The following is a 27,715-nucleotide window of genomic DNA, read 5'->3' on the forward strand; positions in this document are numbered from 1 at the left end:
GTTGTGCATATATGTTCAGTCAGCTCATTTGCTTATTTTGGATTTAAATTGTTCAGCGCAGGCACTGGAGCTTTTGCCAGACTCACTGTACACTGATGATCACACTGAATATGAATACAGGCAGTAGTATAATTAGAGGTGTGCAACCGGGGCATGAGCTGTGGGCAGTGACATTATGGGGGCACCAGAATGAGCTTAAAGGGGATGCTGCCCTATGGTGCCACCAAATCTGGGGTTGCCCCTTACTGCTGTTGATGGGAATCAGCAGAACCTGGAAATCAGGGCTGGCAGCTGGGGGCTCCTGTACCTAGTCCCCTCCTCAGCTCCAGTTCCTTTGTTTGCTTCATGCCATGTGGAGATACCAGGGGAAGGTGTTGGTGCCACCAGTAGACAGGGGCTTAATTTTCCACTGCTTTGCATCCTGTATGATTATGTACAGCATGTGCCAAGTTAGGGTAAATAAGCACTCTATTATAGCAACATTTTTATAACCCCTTGGCACAGATTGAAAGGATGACTTAAGGTACAGCCTGGTAGAGAGTCAGACCTTCAGCTTTTGGATTGGAATTCCTGTTCCTGAAGATTTGTTAGCAAGGCAAGAGCAAAAGGAGGCAGGCTGATAAGAGGAAGTGGCAATTATGCGAAGAGAACAAGGAGAACCTAAATATGATGGTGTAGCACACCTCTTACTATGGTGTCAAGTAAAAGAAAAAGAAAGTGGGAGACTGTATTTGTGACCTGTCTCTCAGGGAAATCACTCTAAGCAAGCTTAAAACTGCCAACTGTTTGATTTAATTGATTAAAAAAAAATTCAGTTACCCTACTGAGAGATATTCCAGAGTATCAGGCAAAATCAACATAATGGTGTATTTTCTGACTACAGCTGATCTTTTCAGTTTAACTATAGGTTAGAAAAAAAAGGCAAAGGCTTACCTCAAGCACAGCACCCCATTGGGATAGTGTGGTGTATGCACTTCAGTGCCTCATTGACACTAAAGCCAATGGCAACCAAGAGAATGATGTAACTAGCTGCATGTCCAGATACCTTTGACTTCCCAGCCTGAATAGCCATATACTTATTTACAGCTAGGTTGACTGAGGGCAGTTTTCAATACAAATCTGGAGAAAGGTTTAAATTCATTCCTTTGGAACAAGTCATCTTAATCACCTGTCACATTGCTTATAATTATTTAGGGCTTCTTTCAATAATACTCCATTGCTGCTGCTTTGTATATTTCTGACTGAAGAGGAATATTTTGTTTTTGTTACTTGGCTAGTTAGTGTCATTGTAGTTCAGCGTTAGATTTGGACATTGGCTCACTAGGGTACTATGTTTTGTGTCCGTAAACTACAGAATGCTGAGACAAATCTATTCACCAAGGCCCCCGGGGGAGGACGAGAAGTAATGGGCACAAACTGATTGAAGATCACTTCAGGCTAGACATAAATAAAAACTTCTTTACAAGTCGAGTGGCATGGGTTTGGAACAGGCTCCCCCCAGAGGTGGTACAATCATCCACCCTGGTGGTCTTCAAGAACGTATCTTGATACCCATCTTGCTGGGGTCAGCTGATCCCAGCAGTCTTTTTGCCCAAGTGCAGGGGGCCTGGACCTGATGATCTGTAAGGTCCCTTCCAGCCCTCTAACCACTATGAAAAGGCTGATATGGCCTCATAGTAAAGAACTTGGGCTGGAAATAAGTAGACCTGGGCTTATTCCCTGGCTTAGACACAGCTTGTTTAGACAAGTCATTTAATTTTTCTGTTCTTTATAAAAACACAGTGACCCTTTCTACCCAGGCCCCCCTTTGCCTCCCCCGTGTTTTTACAATTTCTACCCTTTGTGGCAAGCATTATCTCTTAGCATGCATTTGTGAAGCCCCCACCTTCCCTGCCTCTCCAACCCAACACTGAGAGACCCTGATATTAGCTTGGGCTTGTGAGTAATATTGCAGCATGAATAACTAATGGATTAAAATGATAGTTTAAAATTTAACTGTGTTTGTTTCCTTAAGCCACCATGTTCCTTGAACAATGGAAACGTTTACAGATGAGACTGAATTACTTCTGGGATTTAACAGGCTTAGAGGAAGAAGAAGTAAGTTTTCCTTCTACACACTAATTCACTGTTTTTATTACTGTCAATCTGAAAATATAGAGTGGTGATGAGATTTCTAATTACTGCATACACAGCTCATTCAGAGGCAATTTAGTTTGCACCTGGGCTTTTCTAAATGATTGCAACTGAAGCATTGCTGAGTACCAACATATCTTGAAAGAAATTGTTACACTTTCGTCACAGTGCAGGTATACAGGTTCATTTTTAATAATTAATGTTGAAGAAGTGTATAGTCAAAGATTAAGAACAAAACATTTTTAACACAAAATTTCCACATTCCATTATATAGCATGAGGCAGCAGAGTCATGACAAATCCCAACTGTTTTATATATTTAATTCAACTGATTTTTTATTATGGAAAACAAAAATGCTTGATAAAGAGGTTTGTCAGAGAGGTGTTGCCTGTGTGAGTCCGGCATCAGAACATCCTGAGCCCAAAGGTCTGATCTATCTAATGGCTTCTTCAAAAGTGGATGCTTGTCTCCCTGCTGCTGAGATGCTAGGACTTGTATCCAATCTCAATGCTCAGTACCTTTTCTATTAAAAGCGGACAAGAAGTAGACCTGTTTGGAAAATGTTTTTTGCCATTTCCCCCACCCCCACGAAATTGGGACACAATTGGGAAGCATATGCATTGTTGTTAAAATGATAACTGGACCGCTCTGGACTGTTTTTTGGATTTTTGTTTTGTTTGTTTGTTTGTTTTTTATCAAAAGTCAAATTAGTTTTTCTTTTCAGCTGAACACTGAAGAAATTTAGCCCCAAACCTCCTATCTAGATGGCTTATTTTTTTCCATTCTAGTTGAAAAACTATGGTGCCTTTTAGTAGTCATGTGTTTATAATGTCTTTTGGGAAATCTGTTTACCTGTAGAGCCCAACTTATAGCAGAAACTGAGGGCATAAGACGCTCACTGATTACAGTTCCCACTGTACACTGAGTATTTAAAATATTTTTTTAAAGGAGAAAAGACCAAAAAAATTGAAGAAAACAGAAACTTTTCATGAAAATATTCTTTTTGTCAAAACTCAGTTTCATACTGCACAAGTTGGGTTTTTTTGGTGTTTTTTTTTTAGTTATATCAAATTCAAAGGACAAAAACTTATGGATAACAGCCTCATGTCTGGCTGTAGCTTCAGGCAAAAAAAAATTGCTATGTCCCCACAAGCACAAAGGGCCTCTGGGGGTAAAAAAAGAAAAAGTTGGTAGACACTGTGTGTTGGAGAATGTGTAGTGGACCCCTCAATATCCCCAAGGCTTTTGTTTTCACAGTTTGTTCCTGCTGTGATTGTGGGAGCAGCTCCTTTATTATATGGTCTCAGAATCAGTCCATTGAGTTCAGACAATTCTTTCTGAGTTGATTAGAAAGACACAAAATGTGTGACAGTGATTGTTTATGATGTCCCAAGATGGACCATGATGCTTGTGTTTGCAGATATTGCCTCATGGTCACCATAACCTATGGAAAGTGCATCATGCTTTGACTGACTTCTTCCAAAACATCCTGTAAGTCTGGTCGACTCAGCCTGGAAGGCTGTGAAGGTGCAATTCTGGGAAGGGATATTCTTGTTGGGACTTGTGACCCTGCATTGGAGCCACTTGTTTCAATGCATGCCTTACTGAGTAAGTCCCCTAGCAAGACCTCAGCACATTCAAAATGTTTTGCAAACCCCCATGCACCAGAGCCAGAGGGCTACAGGGAAGTTTCAAAGTGTAAAAAATGATCTCTGGTCCTCAGCTCCAGCATGGCAGTCAAAGTGACATTTTCCAATAAAGTAGATTAAGGCCTGCAAGGGGAAGAGCATACCTCACCACTGAATACATTCATTACCTGTTTGGACCTTCTAAAGCTTCCCCTCACTCCAGGCCTTCTGCTTCCATTTTAATTAGGACAAAGCTCTGGACATTGCCAAATGGCTTGTATGGTTCAGGGAATCCTTTTCACCACATGAACTATTCATGCTTTGACTAGTTATGGAATTTTCTGAAGACAAAGTCTGATTGAGGGTCCCAGTAATAAGAGAGCACTATGAAATGCAGTGATTCTGCTATAGTCATTGCTTAAATCCTTATCTCAGCTAATAGCACTGTGATAGTCAGCAATATCAGTGATCATTCAAAGGAGACATTGGCAGTACCCCAGAGTCTCTCAATAGTTTCAGAACTCATAGCAACTTAAAAACAGAGGAGACAGGAGATTTACCTGACAGCGCTACTATGGAGGGATCAAAATCTGTGGTGTGATTCAAGATCTTCTGCACATTTCTAGGATCATTCCAGGATTTAAGAATACAAAGCTACTTATTCTCCTTCAGAGGATCTAATTTTCCGTTGCTTTGTGAACTGGATGTTAAAACCAGCCTTTAACCATTGCTGTGTGAGCTTGGAGGTTAAACCTGATATTTTCAGTAGCAGAACTTAAACATTTTGCAGTTTAGTGTCTGCTGACTGGGGATCAAATTCACCTCCTGTGTAATATAATTGAAATCATTGGAATTATGCCACAGATTAATTTTATCCTTGTCACTCAAAAGTATGAGATCCAGCTGGTAAGAAGGTTTTACCTGTCTTTAGTGCTTGTCAGCAATATTAAAAACTGTAAGTCCTACAAAGGTAAATTCCAATATTAAACAACACCTTCAAGGTAGCTATCTTTGTTTCTCATAGATAGGATTATTTAAGTCGACTTATTTCTCCAACAGGCTTAGAGATGAAAGTAAAGAACATGGAGCAGTATAAACAACTATCTGATGGTTAGACACAGACATACATGGCTGTCAGCTTCTGGATACAGGTGTGACTGGGTAGATGGGACCCATTCTGGGAGATGTGGTCTGATTTACAAAGCAAACAAATGCATGTAGATGCCTGAAATTTGTTGTTCAGTCACCACTCATTTTCCTTAATTAATAGATTTGTGAAGTGGTTTGAGGAAGTGATATGCCATGCAAGTGCTAGTTAGTCCTTTCAAAGGAAGGAGTAAGTCACTGGGTAAAAGTCACTGCTTAAGAGTTGATTCTTTGGGCATATATAAATATTTAGAAATATTTATGCACTAAGTACTTAACTTATAAATTATACATTATTCAGTAATTGTGCTTTCTGCAGAGAAAGTATTGAGGAGCTGGGGATTGAATTGGGGATTCTGACTGGATTCTCCAGAAATAAGAAGGTTTTCTATGAAAAGAGGGCTCTGTTTAAGGTAAATATCCTCTAGAGAACTCCACAGTGTTCTCAGGTGGAATCTCTTCCAGGGTTGCTGGGAGTCATGTTTAAATGGTGTCCGTTTATAATATGCATTCATAGTTTGACATAAGTATATATTTCTATGGTGAACAGACCACTTTCAGGTTCAATAGATTTCTGAAAACACCCCCAGGTTCATTGGTTCTTCACAGAGGGCACTGACAGAAGTGCATCTCCCCCACTGTAATTCACGGCACTTTACAGGAAGCACCATGAGCTACAGCATCCCCCCCTGTTCCAGCTGATGTTCACTGTTGGGTCTGGGGAGCTGAGGGATCAAGCTCCATTTTGAACCAGCTGCATGTCTACAGCCAATCTCCCCTAGCCCCGTTCACCCCTCCTCCCTTCCCTGCCCCCCCAGTTCCAGTGCTATCTTCAGAATGGGAGGCAGAGAAGGGAGGGGAAGGAGTTCCATTTGGGGTTTGCCCAGCCTGTGCTGGAGGGTGGGGCATGTTTATTGGGCCCACTCCCACCTAAGGGAGGGAGGGGGGCTCCAATCCACCTGCCCCATTGTTCAGCACAGTTTGGGCAAACCCCTGATGGAACTCCCTTCTCCCTTGCCCTTTTCCTGGTGTACACTGACAGAAGTTAATGAAAGCAGTCTGCTTTGGAGCACCTTCGTGTAATCAAGCTTCAGACTGTAGTGTGATTGGGCACTTTTAAAGCCATCTGCAGCCATGCATTTCTGTCAGGGCATGGCTGTAGAGTGCTTTCAAGGGGCCAATTGCGCGATATGTAACTCCTGTCTGCACCCAGAGAGAAGTGATTGTTGGTAGATATATATGGATATGATTTGTTCATTTGGCTTCTCTTAATAAACCCAGCTTGAATACAAAATAGAATGAAAGAAGAAAAACAAAATGTCTCCCAAAAGTGGTGGCCATTCAGACACACAAAGCAAGTTTGAAGGTTCTGTAATTGTTATTGCAAGTTGAACTATAAACAACACCAATCTTCAGTGTTAGAAGTCAAAGCAGACCCTTTCTCACAGTGTGCCCAGCTTGGCTTTTAGCTGGTGGGGAAATGACTGAGGCTTAGTGGGTAACCTGGTATATTCAGTTTGTGCTGCAGGGTGATTTTTACGGCCGCTCTTCAGTGAGCTGAGTGTTCAAGGTTCCGAGATGATAGTTTGATGACTGTTTGTCTCTCAGACATTATAGAGGGAATTACTCTGTCTGGAACTTGCCATGTACTTTGCAGGATACAATAGAAAGTAGAGGAATAATGTGCCTGTGTTCAAGGCCAGATATACAGTGGTAGATGAAAGGCTGATATCTTTTATTGCACCATTTGTATAGAGTTATCATCTATAAAAGAATAAATGATATCAAATATAAGATATTAACAAAATGCCCATTGCTTCTCACATATTTCCTGAACTATCACTGCTATAACTTTCCAAAACAACTATCTACTAGCATGTATACAGGTATCTGGGAGATCACAAGTCCAGAAAGGCAGATAGTGTGTACTTGGTTCTATTACATGTGCAAGCCACTTAATTTCACGGAATCCCAATTTAGCCATTTGTAGTAAGGAGATAATCCCTTAAACCTTGAACACTTAGCTTACCACCTGTAAAACATGGTGAAATCATTGTGTGGAAGAAGCTGTAGAATTGTGCTGTTCTTTGAGGTAGAATTTTAGGTGGTAAAGAGAGAAAGGGCCAACAAGAATCCTTTCAGCTGACATGAAAACAAAATGGGATCCATGTCATGGGGAGAAAGAATTCTAAACCAGTTGATTCCAATGCACCTGAAATGTATATTATGAAACAAGAGGCAGGCAGGAAAACAACTATAAACGCCTGAACAATTGGGAGATGCAATGAAAAAAACCACACTGCAGCAGATATTTTCAAGATTGTTTTTTGTTGAGCCTGTCTAAGCCTTTGGTTTTCTGTGACTTTATTTCTTTGAATGTACTAGCCCAGATTTAACTGTGCTAGATCTCCTTTGATGTCAACTGAGTTGTACCCCAAATGAATTTAAGTTACATAAGATGGCATCAAAAGTCCAAGAAAGCAAATTCTGTAAGGCTTATATGCTGATTTGCTTCTGGCACAACTACTGAAGACAACTCCTGAAGATTTGCACTGTTTGCATGTCCAAAGATACATTGGACACTGCATAAAAACTTATGGATAACTGGCTGGAAACATCCTACCCTTGAAACACATCCCCGTGAAAACTGGAGAATAACTATAACCTTACAAATATCACAAACAAATAACTACACAAAATCAATATGCAAGATGTGTTACTAATTCCCTGCTTTCAATGTGTGTTGTGTAATGAACAAAAAAAGCAAGCAAAAGGATGATAGAGCAGGACAATCCAAAACTTTGGAACCGTTTTTTCTGTTCCCCCAAATTATGGAATCATAGAATTTCACTTAATGTGGAAAAAGAACAAAAAAAAACCCGCTCTAGCCTCGTAAAATCTAAGTTATTTTCCTCTTCCAAAATCCCTACAGCACTGTCTGTTGAATGGAGGTCTGTTTTAATATAGCAGAAGTATAGTTTCTTCCAAAATAAAGGTGAAAGTCTCTATGCCGGAGCGCAAATGGAACAAATGTGCGTGGATCCTCTAATTTTAAACTGGCTTGAGGAAGCTGGTGAAAGGTCTCTTTAAAAAGACATTCATAACTAAACCACCATCTTTCCTGAATCTTCAAAAAATTACTCATAAAATTATGTGCTCTCAAGACCAACTATTTTCTTGCCTTTGTGTTTCTTGGGGGAAGAAGTCACTCAACAAATAGGTCTGGTTTAGTTAATTTTCACCAATGTGTGGGCTGGAAACATACATTTTTAAAATGGAAAGCTTGAACCAGAGTTCAATTTTGCAGAAAGTGCTGGCTATGCAGCAAAGTCCATAATGACTGAATTGCCCATACATGGAACTCTGATCATACTTCAAACAGTCATACTGTTTCCTCATCAGAAAGACCCTATTTCACTATCTTTATTGAAAACATAACTTGGTTAGCTACAATTCAGTGTTAAAATTCTGTGCTCTCAAAATAATTCCTCTGGTTTTTTTGGTTGGTACAGGCTATGCAGATTTCCTTCCCTCAGTTTGGCCTCCAGTAGCATTTTTGGGATGGGTGCTTTTTCCTCGTTCAGAAAAAATGTCCATTCTTCCTTCAAGGCTTGTTGCTGCGTGAGCGCTTAGACAAGGGCAAGAGGGACCTGGAATCATGAGTCTCCTGAATCTGGGGGGAACCCGCAGAAGCTGCCGACCCTGTTGGGGAGGCACCAGCCCTACCGACAGCATCAGTGTCAGCCATCGGGGGGGCACTGGCCCCATCGGGGGGGGGGGTACGTGCACCCTCCGTGCACCCCCTACCAGTTGCCTATGCCTCAAATGGTGTCTCAGTGGTGTCTAAGCACTTAGAAATATGAAATCTGCTCCTGCGTACATGTCCTTTTCTCCTTGTTCCTTCAAGGAAGTTTAACACAAACTTCTGGTTTCTATAATTCACTGTGTTTCAACTGAGTTCCTGTTTTTAAAATGCTGCCACTGTACAGAGTGGAGATAGGGATAGAATTCTTTTGTTAAGTGTTAATTGTCCTGCTACAAAAAAGGCAGCAATTATTCCCTTTTGTTTGCACTGAAATCATGAAAAAGGCAAACAAGGTTCACCCTAGTAACTCAATCACTGACACAATCACTTCTCCCTTTTTTTGAGACCAGTCTCCTGGGGTGGTCAGAGAGAAAGAGAGCTGTGGCCTCAATCTTTGCATTGCTGAAGATCTCCTCTTTTAACATTGCTGCTTCTTAAATTTCATTGTCCCAGTGAATGTCTGTGGTTTGGATTATTTCTCCTGGATGAATTTGCTTGCATATTTTTTTCCCAAACTGATTCCCCTTTAAAAAAAAATTGTCTGGCCATGTCTCTAACTTCTCTAGACCCCTATTATACTATTTTACTGTCGTCTTGGCATTCACTGCTCAACCTAATTTATCATCTGTGAATCCCTTGCAAATTTCATTAATTTACTGTTAATTATTATTGATTATTTAATGAGTGTGAATGTAACTCTGATTCCTGTTCTACTCCCTCTAGGCAAGTCCAACTGGCTATTTTGCCCTATGCCATTAGGCTTTATGATGTTATCTTTAAGGAAGATGTGGTTAGAACAGATTAGAAGATTAGAAGATTAGAACAGTTTGGGAAGGAAATTTAAAAAAAATATTCTAATTTCAGCCTTAAGGGAATTCATACCAGCTGTTGCTTCTTTGAAAACTAAATGTAAAAACATAATTTAAACATGTTCTTACTTGCATACTAGAAGAACCAAGACTTGTGATATCTCCTTCATTTGCCAGGAAAGATATAGGGTTATGTATTTTTCCAAGATAAGTTAGTTTCTAGGGATGATGGTCAGCAAAAAGTTACCTGTGTTTAAGATATTCCTTACTCTACACTGGCTGCCCTTCTACCAGAAACTACCAAATTGCTTTGCTTTCTTCTTATTTATTTCTTGTCTTATACAGACAGTGTATAAGACAGTGCCTTTCCCCAGCAGTTAATTGTCTAAAATCCTTAGCTCCATTTGTTTTTTCTCTGAGTAGTCCTGATGCAGGTGCTGCTGTGCAGACAGATGTGTATTTAAAGTCAAATTGTCAGTATGCATTCACTTGTTTCAGTGGCACTTAATTTTGGTGTCATTACAAGCCCATCGGCTTTGTTTCAAATACTTCCTGGTATTCAAAGAAAGATGACATCAGAAGCAGTCTTCAGTGTCAACATTGCACTGAGAGAAATGAAAGGAGTTCACACCTCCTGAGCTCTTTCAGCTCTTTCACACTTCCTGAGTATTTTCAGGCAGCATTGTAGGCACAAGTTGCTTTGTATTTGATTCATGTTGGAAACTTTTCTTTGTAACTGTGGGCTATGAGATTACCATAAGGGTTGTGACTGAGTGAAGGTTGCCACGTTCTTAGCCATGCTCAGTTCTTCCATAGGGCTTATTTTGAAATCTTAACTAGACAGAAAATAATCGCCCAGATTCTTTGAAGTCTACTTTAGAAGAACCTAAGAAGTTCCATACTGGGTTAGACCAGTCCATCTTAGCCCAGTAGCCTCTCTCTGAAAATGGATGCTGTAGAAGGAGAGCATTGAACTGGATATCTTTAGATTGATCTATCCCCTATTTGATATCCTCCTTGGCATCTACCATTTATTGGTTTAGAGATGCCAGGGGGAACATCTCCAATCATTGTGTTCAATGATGAGCGTTATTTTCTTTTATTCTAAGAAGTAACAGGGCATAAAAGTTGGCTTGATCAACATTTATACCTTTTAAGACTTTTATGTTGCCAGGAAAGTATATTGTACTCTGTATTTGCAGAACAGTCTTTAAAAGGGGATGAGGGAGGATCTGGGAAACTATAGGCCGGTCAGTTTGAACTCAATACCGGGTAAAATTTTAGAAACAATTATCAAGAAGTCCATTTGTGAGAGACTGGCAGAAGGCATGATGCTGAAGAATAGCCAACATGGCTTTGTTGCAGACAGGTCCAGTCTGACCATAGGTGATCCCCTGAAATTGGCCCTCATTGGCCAGGGAGTGGGGAATGCCGACTGCTGCCCCCCCAAGAAGCGATGATGGCACTTTGGGTTTTTCTGGCAGCAGTTTGCCACTGGCACTTCTGGGGTCAGCAATAAGCCACTGGTGCCCCGCCCGAGCCAGAAGGCACCAGTTGCCCATGTGTCTGACCAACCGTGTCTCCTTCTATGATCAAGTAATGAACAACTTAGATGTGGGAAATCTGGTTCACATCATACTTGGATTTTAAAAAGGCTTTCAATATGGTCTCCCATAATGCTCTTACAAAAAACCTGGAGGATTGTGGGCTGGCAGAGTCCATGGTCAGGTGGGTTTGGAACTGGCTAAGGGTTTGAACCCAGGGAGTGTTAGTGGACAGATCTGTATCTTCTTGGTGGGAGGTGGCCAGTGGTGTCCCACACAATTCAGTTCTTGGCCCCATGCTGTTCAACATCTTTATCAACAATTTAGATGAGAATGTGGAATGCACACTGGCCAAGTTTGTGGATTATATGAAGTTATGGGGAAAAGAGGTCATGCTAGGGAATAGGATGCAGATCCAAGCAGACTTGGACAAGCTGGAAAGGTGGACAGAGTGGAACTGGATGCAGTTCAACAAGGATAAATACAGAGTGCTTCATCTGGGGAGAAGTAACCAGTGTGTAACAGGGGTCCTTCTCAGGGCTGATTTGCCTTTCTCCTGCCCACCTGTTTCTGGGTCAACCTGCCTTTCTCGCTTGCCACACCTTGTTGTTATCTAATTAATGATCTTAATTAAGTGGGAGGCTGCCCATTTTCTTGCCCCGATGCCCGGGGGTGCTATCTGTGGCTCTGTACTTCCCCTACACCTCAGCCCATGCCTTGCAGATGGCATCTACAGATGTTAGTCTCACCAGCCCCACACTGGACCCCAGAATCCTCCAATCAGGACCCCTCTAAGATCCCTCCATTCAGGTGGCCTACCCTGCCTTCATTCAGGCTACCTAGCTCCCTGAAACTATTTTCCCTCTCGGGTGTGGTTCCCCCAGGACTTTTGGCCACACAGGCCGTGGCCTCACTTCCAAGGCCAGTTGGAAACCCCAGGCCCTCCTAGCTCTGGGGGTCTCTGGGCCTTTTGACTGGCCTGGTCCTGGCCCCAACATTGACCAGTCGAGGGTATTTTACATCAGGGCTCTGAGCCTCTATCCCCACTGTCTCTCTGGGGTCTGCCCTCTGGACCCTACTAGCAGGTGACCCACCTGGTTATGGGAGCTGGGGTTATGCTGCCCTGACCTGCCTTTCATAGTTTCATAGTTGGTAGGGTCAGAAGGGACCTGAGCAGATCATCAAGTCCGACCCCCTGCCATGGCAGGAAAGAGTACTGGGGTCAAATAACCCCGGCAGGGTGTTCATCCAGCCTCCTTTTAAAGACCCCCAGGGTAAGAGCCAGCACCACTTCTCTTGGAAGGAGGTTCCAGATCCTACCCACCCTGACAGTGAAGTAGCGCCTCCTGATTAGTTTTACTGGGGTGGTAACTGGCCTGGCATTTCCGGGGAGCTCCCGTGCCACTGAGATCCCCACCAAGCCACCCACTCCTGGCAGGGTGCAGTTTTAGGTCATGCCCAGGACTAGGAGCCTCCTAGCCATCCCTTATAGCTCCTCCCTTGCCTCCAGAGTGTTCCATGAAACCTTGCAGCCAGGCGATGTTGCTGCCTGGCCTGCTAGCAGCAAAATGCTCTGCTTATATAGGCAGCCCTGAATCTAAAAATGGCTGCCGCAGTCAGACACCTGCTGGCTGCTTGGCACAAAGAGTGCTCTGCCACACAGCAACATGGATATATGTTAGGAGGAGATGTCCTGGCCAGCACAATGTCTAAAAGGGACCTCGTGTTATGGTTGATCACAGGATGAATGTAAGCCATCAGTGTGATGCTGTAGCCAATGGAGCTAATAGCATACGGGGGTGCATTAGCCATTGTGTCATGAGAAGGGCTAAGGAAGTGATGCTTCTTCTCTACTTGGCGTTGGTGAGACTCCAGCTGGAGTACTGTGTCCAGTTGTGGTTGTTACACTTCAAAAAAGACATGGAGAATCTTGAAAGGGTCCAGAGAAGGGCCACAAGGATGATTAAGGGTCTAGAGGGCAAACCTTATGAGGAAAGACTAAGGAATCTGGGACTGTTCAGCCTGGGGAAGAGAAGACTGAGAGAGGGACTTGGTGACAGTCTATAAGTATGCAAGGGGTGAATATCAAGAGCTGGGAGAAAAACTGTTCACTAGGGTGCCCGGTGGAGGACAAGGAGCAATGGCCATAAACTGCTAGAGGATGGTTTCAGGTTGGATGCAAGGAAGAACCTATTTACTGTAAGAGTTACCAGAATCTGGAATGGACTTCCCAAGCAGGTGGTCAGGACCAGCACATCATTTTTGGGGCCCCCTGCAAGATATAGTTTTGGGGCCTCCGACGCGAAGAAGCTGTTGGGGGGGGGGATAGGGTGGTGAGCAGCCGCAGAAGCTGGCAGTGGTGGCAGTGTAGAGTGGTACTAGAGTGTTTACAGCATAGTCAGAGAAAGAAAAAAAAAATGGGGGGGGGAGGGGGCTGAGCGTGCACGTGCACATACCCCCTGCATGGGAAAGTCTGCGGGGGGAGGGGAAAGAGCCAAGGGGGAGCAGCACTGCCCAGCACCGCACTGCGCTGTGCTGGTTGGCCCCAGCTGCCTCCTGGCCCCAGCTATGCTAGGCCCAGCTGCTGCACTGGTCCTGACCCTGCCCTGCCAACCCCAGCTACCTCCTGGCCCCAGCCACTGCACTGGCCTTGGCCCTGGCTGCCTCCTGGCCCCAGCTGCACTGGCCCTGACCACCGGCTCTAGCTGCCTCTCTACCCCACCCCACCTACGCAGTGCTCAAGAAGGGGGGGCCCAGAGCTGGAGGCTGGAGTGGGGCCAGTCTTGGCTGCACTGCTGGGCTGCAGGGCTCCCAAAAGCAGCGGGTGCCACCATGTGTGTCCTGCCACTGGATGGGCTGGACAGTGAGGCACATGGCACCGTGCTGCACCGCTTTTGAAGGAGCGGCAGTGAGGTGAGGAGGCAAGGAGCATAGTGCAGCTCGCAGCTGCAGCCCACTCTTGCCCCATGCAAAGATTGGGGGGTACGTGCTTCCCCTCCCTTCCCCCAGTTGGCTGCCCAGCGCCACGTGTCTGGAGGAGCTGCCAGGCTCCAATTGTCCCACGACTCAGCCCAGCCAAAGCCCAATTCACTGTGAATGCGGCCCTGGCCAGGCTGGGTAGTGAGACAATCAGAGCTTGGCTTCTCGTCCAGGGCCATGGTGTTTGGGAGGCAGATGGAACTCCTCCCCGCCCCCCCCCCCCCCTTAGCTCCCTGTGGTGTGTGCAGTGGTGGGACCCACTCACCTGCTGCCTGGATGAGCTGCCGGGCTCTGATTATCCCATGACCTGGCCTGGCTGGGGCCCCATTCATGGTGACTGGGGCCCAGGCTGGGTCATGGGACAATCCCAATAGTGCAGCAGGGAGTGGGGCAGGGGTAAATGATTCACCCTGCCCATACTCCACTTTCTTCTGCACTGTGGGGGGGGGGGGTCTCAATTTGACCCCACCCTCCAAGCCCAGGGTGATAAAGAAAGAAGATTAAAAGAAACTTATCTGCCCGCATGCAACTGGGCTAGCTGCGGTGCTGGATGCAAGTGCAGGGTATCTGGGTATGTGCACCCCTCCCTCCCTGCTGCAGCTTCCCATTTCTGGGATCCCCTAAAGCTGTGCCTGCTGCTGCCCTCTGTTTGGGGTGGCTCAGCCCTGTTAGCCTCCCACTTCTGCTGTTTATGGTTCATGGCTGCAGGGGGGCCCTTGTCTGCTGGCCCCCCTGTGGTTGCAGGTTTCACAGGATAGGATGGGCTGGCTCTGGAGATGGTGTAGTCCCAACCTTGGAAGTCTTCAAGAGGAAACTGGACAAACATCTTGCTGGGATCATTTGATCTCAGCAGTATTCCTGCCCAGAGCAGGATGGCTGGACTTAAAGATCTTTCAAGGACTCTTCCAGTCCTCAATTTCTATTATTCTAATTTCTATGATATTTAATTTCATGAAAAGTTTGTCACCACCAGAAATTTAATTCAGATTTAAGTAAGGCATGCATTTAAATAGATATAGCTATTCTGGTTTTCTCTTCTTTTGGGTGCACAGTTGGCCACAGAGGGAGTTTTTCAGAAATAGTTTATTCTAGAATAACTTCTTATGTATACAGATTTTAAAAGCAATGAAAGTTTTTCTGAAATTAACGTACCTTTCAACAAGGAAAATTTTTCACTATGTGGTATTATGCAAATGCTACTTTATGTTATTTAAATCAGTGGCAGCCTGGCTTAACTGTATTTTCTATGCAAATACAATGGAAAATGTTTATGTACTCAATATTTTGTGGGAAAAAATTATATAGGCTCATGATGCCACTTTTTTTTAGACTGTTTTGCTCTATATGGCCACAGAGCAATGGTGTATATATGGTTCTTTATTTCTCATGCACACATGGCTACTTGTGAATAATGCAAGGTCATCACAAACTCATGCCAATAAAATCTCTATCCCACACCACACCTATACAGAATATGTGATGATGTGCCGTGGGATAAGATTTTATTGATATGAGTTTGGGATGAGCTCACATTATTCACTACTAGCCAAAAGAGTATATGTGTATGTGTTTGTCTTAGAAATAAATAGGGAAATCATAGTAATTTATTAGATAAACTTTACTATTTTTTCTATATTTGACTTCCATATAAAAACCTCCCTGTGATTTATCCAGTATAATTGTTGGTCAAAATATTTGCGGTATCTTTGTGTGAATAATTTTTGGTCTTTCTTTTAGCACTCTTCATTGCAGTTATTCAGTAGCTGCTATGTCACAATACCATAAAATCACGGATCCTAATTGTAAAGACCTTACAAGAAGAGAATACCAGAGACTTCAGAAAAATTAACCTAACATTCATTCCATAGATAATAAAGTCTCATTTCAAATGCTCTTTTGAACTACTAGATCTAGAAACAAATTTAGAGAAAGCATAACGGGGAGTCATAGCTAAAGCCACCTATTCAAATCCTAGGGCTAGGATTATTCATTTCCTTTTTCTGACTCTTGCCCCTGGTGTGAATCAAAAGAATGTGTTTTGGGGAAGAGAGGGAGGATTTCACATTTGGAAAAAATCGGAAATAGTTTTGTGCCATTTTTAAAATAAAATGGTACATGTTGTATAGGGGATTAGAGGTCCTAGCAGTAGGCCAGCTGAAGATGGATGGGTGGGAAAAACATAGGTGAGGAGTATGAGGTGCAGGATAGAAGTAGTTCAGAAGTTAAGAGTATTTGTGGTAATACTATCCATGTGATTAGTTATAGTTCACTATGGTAAATTTAATTTAACATTTACCTTTGATAGGCTCCTGTGTGCTCTGCTTATTCATTCATTCCACAAATGTAGATTAAAAATTCCAAACCTCTGAACAGCTTTAAAAGCAACAATCTTAAAAGCTAGGGACAGAGATTACATATAAACTGGTTTAAGTGATCGGAAACTGGTTTAAACCTGTAACAGAGCAGATGTTCAGTACGCATAAACTAGTTTGAAAATGGCTGAAACTGGTTTGAGATAAACCTGGTTGAATGTAGTATCAGACTTAACTGATTTGGCTCAAACCTGTTTATGCAATGTCTGCCTAAGACCCTTTGCTGGTTTAAGATAAACCAGACATCCTAAGCATCCCAGCATGCTCTCTGAGCTGGGTGGGGCTCTCTGCTGTACATCAGGGCTGGCCCCTCCCCTCTACGCCCTGGCTCCCGCTCAGCAGTGACTTGAAGGAACAGCAGGATCTGCCTGGCTTCTCCCTGCTAAGCAGGGATTATTCCTCCATCCCCTCTGCTTTACACAGAGACCTCAGCATTAGCTAGTAAACCACATCCTGGGTATAGTCCATGCTGTGGGAAATGACCAAGGCAGACAGGCTTTTTGGAGTAATTAACAGGTAGCTTAATGTCCTTCCTTGGAAAAGCTATTTAAGAAGAGGTGTTTGCTCCTCCCCCCCACCCTCACCACTGTCTGCTCAGCAGGAATTCCCCCCTCCCCTCTGCCTTGCCGACAGGTGTCTGTATATTAGCTAGCAGACCACATGCTGGCTATGCTTCATGCTGAATCAACAGGTATAATCAACAGATAGCTGGTAATGTCCCTCTGTTGTGTTCTTAATGGGGTGATAAATATGAGGTAGATAAACATGAGATAAACACTGTTAATAATTCTCTGCTGGGCTAATCAGAGTGTCCTGTTGGGGTCTGGCCACACCCCTCCTCAGCTCAATATTGTACAAGGGAAGGGAGGGCTGCTCTAGTGCCCCCCATCTTCTAGCCTGAGCCACTGCAGGCATATGCCTGCATGTCTGGGATGTCTGGACAGTTACAAGGTGATTTAACCTGGCCAGGTTAGACTAACCTGCAAAGATTGAATCAATTCAGGCCCAGGCTTTTTGAATGTCTGCCCCTAGCCAAAATGTTGCTTTCCTTCCCACATGTGAAAATTCTTTCCCACTTGCCCTTCACTTTAAATTACAGAGTTGTTAGAAGGTCTTTCTGGATGGGCAATGTTTAGTCTGGAACAAATGACAGATTGAAGGTCTGATGTCTAATGAAGCACATCTTAGTTAGAAAAAAGGAAGCTTTATTCCACTTGGAAAAAACTGAGAAATACCCCTTTTTAATGGGATAAGGTTTTATTTTCTAGCCTTGGTCAGTCACAAGATGTCTGACCTTAAAAACAATACTCTGATTTGTGAGGCAGCTATTTTAGTTCAGTTTTAAAGAATCCCAAGATATATTTATTGTATGTACTTTATATAAGAACAATAAAAATAAAACCTCTCCAAAATGCACTCAATCCTAAATACTTCCAGAAAAATATTCCAGAAACAGAGGGAGTGCTTTGGCTACTACAAATTATCAAATGATAAAGGGAAGCAGTATAGTGAAGGAGAAGGAAAAAACAACGCAACTTTAAAAAATGGTTCATAGTATTTTGTCAGATCCTTGATCAAAGGAATGCATGATTTTTTTGTGCGTTTTTGCAGCACCTGAGATGATGGGGTTCTGGTCCATGATAAGATGTTGGTACAAGTAAATAACAATCATACTAGTTACATACATAGACATTTACTAAGATAAGGCTATATTTCATATATTTCATATATACCCAAGCAATGAAATACATTAAAAATTATCCTACATGTCAGTCCACTGCTGCAATATTCTAATAGATTGTTTATGTGTCAGGATAAGGAGGCGGGGGAGGAGGATCCTTTCACCTTTTTCATTAATTGCATTAAGTGTTTTTCAGGGCATCAAGCAGGGTAGAATAGGAATCACTTGGTCCATTTACACACTGAATAAATGGAATATAATCTGTTTCTAGATGAGATGCATGGAGGAGTCATGCTTGTTACAGATTCCGCAAGATTACTTATAATCTGCAGTTCCTCTCAGTGGATTTGAGTGGTTGATCAAGAAATAAAAGATTCTATATTCTCTTAGGGAATGTCTCAGGCCTGCAGAGTACTGTAACAGCAGCAACACTTTTGGGCTACTTATTTGATGCTATCTCGTGAGATCCTCTTTATGGGAGTGTTCAATCTGAGGCCAGATTTTATAAATCAGCCTCCTCTCTGATGCCTCCCAAATGCCCATGCAAGGTTGTGAATAGCAAGCTTGATCTTAAAAGCCATCATTTGAACCAGACAATGGAACTGTACACAGTTCAGTGTGGAGCACCAGGTGGAAAACTCCTGATGAATTTCCTTAATGTGTCTGTGGAACTAATTTAATGAATTATGCCTTTCACTTTAGATTACTGTTTGCTTTTCAATATTTTTGGTAGGGGGGGACCACTTTCCATAATGACTTTTGTCTTCTACCCTCCTGTATATTTTGTTAGCAGTATGCAATGTGAAATACTATTCAAATAAGTTCCCCCATTTTTTACCAGTCAAGCATAACTGCTTCCAGATCTTGGGACTAGAATGATGACAGACCTCATGGGCTACTGGTGCCTTCTGACTTTGGAGGGTGGGGGGGCACCAGCGGCTGATCGCCAAAGGGGCCGGGGGGTCTCCTCGTGGCTGATTGCCGATCCCAGAAGTGCCAATGGCAAAACTAGAAGTGCCTCTGGCAAAACCAGAAGGGGGGTGGACAGCGCTCCCTGCTCTCCAGTTAGCAAGGGCCAATCTCAGGAGGGGTGCATTCTTCCCTCCCCCCCCCCCCCCCCCCGTGCCTCCCTATGTGTCACCTATGGCAGACCTTATACTTATGATTCCTTATGTCCTGCCAGTGGATAAGAGCCTTTGGGTGGGCATGAATTCCACTGCCAAAGCAGTGTAAAGGGGGCCTTAATGAAATGAGAATCTGTCCCAGCATCCCAAGAAATGCAAGGATTTTAGGCTCACTCTTACTTTGTTTTAAATAAACCATTCATAGCTGAGATCAGCTGTGTTTTCTCTTTCTGTCCATTCCAAGTTTTCATCTTGATTGAGGGACTGCCTGAGTGCTGAGGGTGGAATCCATCCCATCTTCCAGGTCACTGATGAAGATAGTGAACAAAACCATGCCCAGGACCAACCCCTAAGGCACTCTACTTGATCCCAACTGCCAGCTAGACGTCAAGGCATTGATTACTACCCTTTGGACCTGATGATTCTCCAGTTTTCTACCCACCTTACAGCCCATTCTTCCAACCTGGACTTCCTTAGCTTGCTTGTGAGAATGTTGTGGGTGACCATTTCAAAAACCTTGCTAAAGTCAAGGTATATCACATCCACTGCTCTTCCCACACCAACAGATCCAATCATCTCATCATAGAAAGCAGTTAGGTTGGTCAGGCATGACTTGCCCTTGGTGAATCCATGCTGATTGTTCCTAAACACTTTTTTTCTCCTCCAAGTGTTTAGAAATGGATTCCTTGAGGATCTGCTCCATGATTTTTCCAGGGACTGCGGTGAAGCTGACCAATATGTAGTTTGCTAGATCCTCCTTCTTCCCTTTCTTTAAGATAGGCACTATGTTTTCTGTTTTTCAGTCATCCAGGCCCTCTCCCAAATGCCATGGTTTTTCAAAGATAATAGCCAGTGGTTTGGCAAACACATCTGCCAACTCCCTCAGCACCCTCAAGTGCATTGTGCCTGGCCTCTATGGACTTGTACACATCCAGCTTTTCTATATATACCCTAACCTGTTCTTTCATCACTGTCAGCTACTGACTTATTTGGGGCAAGAATTCTGGTGTCAAACTTTCTCAGATGAAACTCCCACTATGTCAATGAGAGTTTTGCTTGAGTAAAATTCCAGGATTTGTCTCTCTGTTCTCAGGGATGGGAAATCTTATTTTCCACTCTGAGCTTTCATTTGGCCTCACAGTACCTTGGCTCACATGGTTTTCAATAAGTATTTGGCAGCTGTATTGGCACACTGCCAGCATCATAGGATTCATAGTTATCCCTACATGGACATTTGGCCTTCCTCAAGTCATCATAGCTATTTCTAGCTTATTATCTGAACTGTAAAAGTTCTTCCCATTTTCAGACAAAGAACTTAATTCTGAATTGCACTTGTTTTTACTCTGAAGTGTAGCACTATTCCTCATTTGCATGAGTATAGAAAAAAAATCAGAATGAGGCTCAAACTTCCCAAAATCTATAGCACGTATGCACTGTTTCATGTAATGTACTCTTGAAAAGAATATATTCCTCCCATTCTATCAGCCTCAACAGAGTCTATAAAAATATATGAGAGAAGTTTCCAGTCCAGGTGTGGATCCACAACTTGAAGACACAAGGACACCAGAATCTTTTACCTTGACAACTGATTTAATAGCAAAATTGAACAAAGCTTGCCCCAAAATTAACAAAAGACATATACAAAATGAAAAGTACCTTTGCGATCTCTGGGTTTTTGTCTTGATTTTAGTGTAATTGTTTACTCCTGCTCTCATTTGTTCCTCTCCCTGTCTTCCATTTAACAAAAATTTTGGCAATGGCTCTGGCCTTTTGCAGCTGTCCCAGATAGTCCAAATTGCCTTATTTAGAAGAAAGAATGTTTAGTCGGCCTGAGAAGGGGTGCCAGACGCCTCAAAAGCTTATTTGCTAACTTTTCTCATGAAACAAGTTTCATCTCCATACTTTCCATCATCGATCTCTTTTTTTGTCCCCATCTTTCCCTCTTTAAACTTAGAATCATAGGAAACTGGAATGGAAGGGGCTTCAGGTTGTCACTTAGTCCAGACCACTGCTCAAGGCAGGACCATTCCTATCCAAACTACCCCATATCACCCCATCTCTAACCTTTCCTTAAATCACAGAAAGAACTCTGTCACACAGCTGCAAAGCATATTGCTCTCACACCTCAAGAACACCCTAATGTGTCATATGTAAAGCAGGGGGATATAAGCAGGGGGATAAATAGCAACAAGAAGGATTTAGGTTAGGCATTAGGGAGAACTGTACAGCTGCTGTGCACTAGAATAGATCACCTAGGGAGGCTGTGGCAATTCAATCACTGAAGGTTCTGGAGAACAAGTTTGATCAACATCTGTCAAGAATTGTTTAGGCTTAGTTGATCCTTCCTTCTGGGAAATGTGTGGGCAGGGATCTCTGCCGGGTGGAGGAACCCTGCCTGCGTGGCTCCCGACTGGTCTCCATGGAGTCCCCAGGGTTTTGGGCTGGTGACAGTAAGGGGCTATGATTGGTGCTGAGGCAGAGTCCTGGTTCTGTGGGCAGGGACAGGCGCTGAGCACATTGTGGCTCTGCCCCAGCCTTGATCCCGCACTGTCACCATCCCAAGATCCTGGAGTCTCCATAGAAACTGTTCAGGACCTGTGCAGGCAGAGTGTGCAGCCACACAGGTGAGGAGTTATGTCCGGGGTTAGTACAGGGATCTTGGAGCAGTGACACGGCAGGGCCCTGTCTGGGGCAGAGCCATGATCTGTTCCCTGTATGCCCCTGCCTGCAGAATCTGTGCCCATTGTAGGGGCATGTGGGCAGCAGATTGCAGGTCTGCCCCAGGCCCCAGCCCCATGCTGTCACCACCCTGTGACCCTACCCCATGACCCTGGCCTCACTTGCCCCTCCTGCTCCTGAACACTGCTCCCAACCTGCCCAAGTCCGCATCCTACATAGGGAATTTTAGTGAGAAAGTGCCTGCTGACCCGGCCTGTGACACCTTAATAAAACTTCCTATGTTGCCTGCAGGCCCAAACAATTGTCCGCCCCGGTATAGAGCCTTGTTGGAGATATGTTTTGGTGGCAGTGGTGCAAGCAACAGCAGTGTTAATTCCTGCAGCTTCCTAAACCAACACAGCAGCTCAGGCACCCATGGCAGTTAATACTGCCACTGCTTGTCCTGCTGCTGGAGGTGGGCTTGGATGAGATCTGGTGAATGAAAAGTGAAGCAAGCTTTACTGTCCAGCTCTAGAGGGATTTTCCCAGCTGTATTTGCTAACAATTCTATTACTGTAGAAGGTGGAAGAATTTAGAAGCATGGAAAAAGTTGCCACATTCAAAGAAGGTTTCTTATCATCAGAGGAGTCAAGTTTTGAAATGGTCTTCCGAGCCAAGTGGTATGAGGCAAGGAACCTGCACCTCTTTGAGATTAAACTGGACATGTTTTTGGAAAGGATGATATGATAGGACAGGGAGTTCTGCCCCACCAGTCAGTGTTTGAGATGTGGAGTCACATGTTTGTGGTCCCCAGGTTGGAAAGCATCTGATAATGCCAAGTGTTAGGCTTTGCTGGTTGCCACTTGGGACCAGGAAGGAAGGATTTTTTTTCCCCCATCATGAATGTTACTGACTTCTGGAGGTATCTTTTTTACTTCCTTTGAGGCAGTGGGGCATAGGCCACAGCTAAAACTTTTGATTAGGATGTGCTGATGTGCTGGGTAGCTATAGAAAATGCATAGGCTCCTAGCTATAGCCTCTTGCTTTTCTGTTTAGCATTGTACCAATCAACAAATTTAGGGGCAGAAAAAAATTCCTCCCTAACCCAGATTGGCATGTAGGGGTTTTGCCTTCCTTTGTAGTATGTGCATGATCTTTTTTGAACATCTTCTGAGTGTGTATTAATCAACTACTTTTCTTTTGCCACAGTGGCAGGATATTTATTGTGCTCTTGTCTACCATGGGCTCACCTGCATTGGATGTTCTCAATGCTTCAGATATTGTGCCTTGTTGGTATGGATAAAGGTTTGAGGTAGTGTTTCAGGGGATTCCTTTGGTTAATGATTACCTTTGACCACAGGAGACTGTACTAAGTGGCCCAGTAGGCCATTTCCAGTTTCTTGGCATAAAGTTCTTTAATACACTGCATGTCTATTGCCATTTCTAGCACCTGAACTAAAAGTTCTGGGATAATCCTTGGTCATGACCACTTACTCCAAAGCACAGATTTTTGTTGTTTTAGCTATAGATTTTCTGAGCAGCAGAAGGCAGATATCTTCTGCATATCAGCCATAGACACAGACACTTTCATAGAGTCCAAGAAGATGTGACAGCATTAAGTTAATATAACTGAAAATGAAAATGTGTAGTCACTTGCCTGTGCAACAAGTGTTGTATCATTTAAGAAAACAATAACTTGGAAATGTCATTAATGAGTGATAAAAACAACAGTAGGTAGAACCAAGTGTGGGTGTTCCTGTATGGTTTGTTGTGGGAATGCTCAAAGAAGCATTCAGTGAGATGGTTTAGACAAGGATGACCCTGTCTTGATCAGGAGCTTGAACTAGATAGCCTCATGAGAGCTCTTCTAGCCCTGTTTTTCTATGGTCCTACAGTGTTCTATCTCTCCTTGCACTTTCATGAGGATGTCCACTATCACCTTCATGCAGCCTTTTGTCAAAAGCAAGCAATTTGTATTAAAACAATGACTAAAATATGATTAGTTTCTTGTTAGGTTTTGTGACAAGAGAGAACATATGATTAGTTCCTTGTTAGATTTTTTGACAATATAAAGCCAAATCAGGAAGGCCAAAGTGCAATTGCAGTTGCAGCTAGCAAAGGATGCGAAGGGTATCAAGAAGGGTTTCTACAAGTATATTGGTAGCAAGAGGAGGATCACGGAAAGCATGGGTCCTTAATTGAATGAAGGAGGAAACCTTGTGACAGATGATGCAGAAAAGGCTTAAGTGCTCAGTGCCTTTTTTGCCTCAGTCTTCACAGGCAAAGCCAGCTCCCATACTACTGCACCAAGGAGCACAATTTGGGGAGGAGATGAGCAGCCGACAGTGGTGAAAGAACAGGTTAGGGACTGTTTAGAAAAACTGGACATATACAAATCCATGGGGCCAGATGGGATGCACCTAAGGGTGCTGATGAAGTTGGCTGATGAAATTGCAGAGCCACTAGCCATCATTTTTGAAAACTCATGGTGATAAGGACAGGTCCCGAATGATTGGAAAAGGGCAAACCTAGTGCCCATGTTTAAGAAAGGAAAAAAGAAGAATCCAGGGAACTACAGACCAGTCAGCCTTACCTCAGTCTGTGGAAAAATCATGGAGCAGATCCTCAAGCAATCCGTTTTTAAGTACTTGGAGGAGAAGAAGGTGATTAGGAGCAGTCAGCATGGATTCACCAAGGGCAAGCCTGCCTGACCAACCCGATTGCCTTCTGTGATGAGATGACTAGCTCTGTGGATGTAGGGAGACCAATGGATGTGGTATAACTTGACTTTAGCAAGGCTTTTGATATGGTCTCCCACAATATTCTTGTAGGCAAGCTAAGGAAGTACTAGCTGGATGAATGGACTGTAAGGTGGATAGAAAACTGGCTGGAGCATTGGGCTCAGCAGTTAATAATCAATGGCTCAATGTCTAGTTGGCAGCCAATATCAAGTAGAGTTCCCCAGGGGTCTGTCCTGGGGTTGGTTTTGTTTAATTTCTTCATCAATGACCTGGAAGATAGCATAGAGTGTACCCTCAGCAAGTTTGGAGATGACACCAAGCTGGGAGGAGTAGTAGGGCTGTGTGAAACAACACCATTTTGTTTTGACTTCTGTTTCACTGTTTTGATGGGACGGTGTTTCATTTCAAGTTTTGTTTAGTTTTGATACCACTGTTCTGTTTCGTTTAATGGAAACTGTTTCGCTGTTTTGCCTATAGCCTATAATGGGGAATCACAAAACTGCCTATAACTTTGTTGTTTCTTGCCTGATTCAGAGGAAAACAGCAGGGAGGGTAGCCTCTGCTGAGGCCAGAAGCCTGCCAGTTTTCAACGAGATAGGTGCAAGGGTTTCTGGGAAACTGCATCTCAAGCTGCTGACAAGCAAAATTCGTGTCACGTGTGTGTGTGTGTGTGTGTGTGTGTGTGTTAAGGCACAGCTGGGTGAAAACTGCAGGCATGGAAGCCCCTGCTGAGGCCATGAAGCCTGCCAGCTTTCAAGGAGATAGGTGCAGGGATTTCTGGGAAACTGCATCTTAAGCAAGCTGCTAACAAGCAAAACTCGTGACGTGTGTGTATGTGTGTGTGTGTGTGTGTGTGTGTGTTAAGGCACAGCTGTTTTTCTCTCCCTCCCCCAGACCACTGGGATTGGAAGGGACCTCAGGGAAGAATCACAATTATTGGCCAGCTACACAGTCAATATCAAAGCAGTCCTTCTCCCTTTCCCTCTCTCTCTCCTTACTTTTTGTTTCCCTGCAAGCAAGCCCAGCTTTGAAACCTGAAACGTTTCAAAACTTTTGAAACATTTTGAGTGCCCTCATTTTGTTTTGAAACTGTTTCTAAGCCTGTCATTTAGTTTCGATTTCACTGTTTTGAGCTCGAAGCGAGTCGAAACCGTGTTGAAACGAAACACCTGGCGAAATTTTGCACAGCCCTAGTAGATACGCTGGAGGGTAGGGCTAGGATTCAGAGTGACTTAGACAAATTTGAGGATTAGGCCTAAAGAAATCTCATGAGGTTCAACAAAGACAAGTGCAAAGTCCTACACTTAGGACAGAATAATCCCATGCATCAGTACAGGCTGGGGGCTGACTGGCTGGATAGCACCTCTGCAGGAAAGGACCTGGAGGTTACAGTGGTCCATAAGCTGAATATGAGCCAACAGTTTGCCCTTGTTCCCAAGAAGGCTAATGGCATACTGGGCTGCATTGGTGGGTGTTTTGCCAGCAGGTCAAGGGAAGTGATTATTTCTCTCTACTGAGCAGTGGTGAGGCCACATCTGTAGTACTGTGTTCAGTTTTGGGCCCCCCACTACAGAAAGGATATGGAAAAATAGGAGAGAGTTCAGTGGAGGGCAACAAAAATGGTTTGAGGGGCTCAGGGACATGACTTCTGAGGAAAGGCTGAAAAAAAAAATCTGAAGCAATTGTCCCATAAACCAAATCTCAGAACCCCCTGCAACCCACAAAAGATTGTAGATGTAGTGGACAATGGGAAGATTGGGGCAGTTGAGGGCTATTGATCTAGGTTATGCTTTCAAAGCATTTTTTTAATTGCTTCTTTGCCATATAGCAAATTGTTTATCTTTTGCAGAATGTGGTTTCTTTTGTAGTATGTAACTTTATGGATAATATTTTTAACATGTTCTTTCTCCCTTTTCACCATCAAATATGCATCAAGGACTATATGAAGGTTTGACTGATGTTTCCGTGTAGATAAAATGTTGAGTGTTCTGCCAGTGTTTTGATCTCCAAATATTGTGACTGTGTATTGATTGTGTTTCATGGTTCCCTGACTGATGACAAATTGTGTCTTGATTTATTTGTGGTGTTTGGATTTACTTTAAGGGATCATCTTTTAAAATATTTCTGGCCATAACCAGGTTTTGCTTTGACTTGTTTCAGGAACACCCCAGACCAGAATATGAAACCAAACTGCTACAGAAAAAACTCAAAAATAAAAAAAATTCAGATGATAGCATAAGTGAGGTAAGATGCATGTATTTGCTTCCAGTTTTCACTTACATTTGGTCTGTATCTTATGGATATCTGTATCATTATATCTCCACTGATCATTTTGTAAAGCTGTCTCATCGATGTTACTTGCCTCTTGCTGAGTCTGAGCAAGGTTCTTAGAACCACCTTTATGCTTGCTCTGTGTCCTGCCCTCCAGGATAGTGGACTGGGAGTGCAGGGTCTAAAGAGGAGAACAATGTATGAACAGTGAAAATAATTATCTGGAGTTTGACACTTTCACAAATGTTGAAGTATCCTTGGTTTAGTTATTTCATTAATGTTAGGTAACTGGCTGACTGGCATACTGTGCTAGTGGTTTTATAATAAATACATCTAGACAGTGATAGCAGCATCTTATAACTGGAAGAAAATACATAAATGTATCATATTGTTTAAATTATAAGGTGTGCTTAGTTTTCCCTGACTCAAGTACTCATTCCCATTCACTTCTTGTAAAAGTCTGATTGAGGTCTATTGCCCAGGCATTCATAAGTCTCTATAGATTCTCTGCATTGGTTCTGGCTAAAACATAGCTTATATTTTGTGTGCCACATGTGACAACTAAGTCAAGGTATTCAGAAACATGTCTAATTTCAACGATGAAGGAGACTCTTTACCATGTTTATATTTTGAAAGGAAACAGTGTCCCAACTAGAGATAACTCCAGAATTCAAGTCTGCCCAAAACAATTTGATTTTGAATCATAGGCAAGAACTTAACCATCCCTTTTTCCTATGGATCACCATTAAGGTTTTGAAGCATAGCCAATGAACCAGACAGCTTAATAAAGCTACCTGCCACTTGATGGGCCTGCCCTAATGCTC

The 27,715-nt window shown here is 43.3% G+C and overlaps 1 protein-coding gene across 1 annotated transcript in view; it reads left to right on the forward strand.

Annotated features, from left to right (window-relative positions):
- The window catches only part of ANO2 (anoctamin 2), a 313,194-nt gene that overhangs the window by 149,568 nt on the left and 135,911 nt on the right, over positions 1 to 27,715 (forward strand). Inside the window, exons 16-17 of the mRNA XM_019482201.2 lie at positions 2,015 to 2,097; positions 26,781 to 26,864. Coding sequence (XP_019337746.1) covers positions 2,015 to 2,097; positions 26,781 to 26,864 — 167 coding nt within the window. The remainder of the gene's footprint in view (positions 1 to 2,014; positions 2,098 to 26,780; positions 26,865 to 27,715) is intronic.

The sequence above is a fragment of the Alligator mississippiensis genome, chromosome 4, assembly GCF_030867095.1.
Source record: "Alligator mississippiensis isolate rAllMis1 chromosome 4, rAllMis1, whole genome shotgun sequence".
Lineage (NCBI taxonomy): Eukaryota > Metazoa > Chordata > Crocodylia > Alligatoridae > Alligator > Alligator mississippiensis.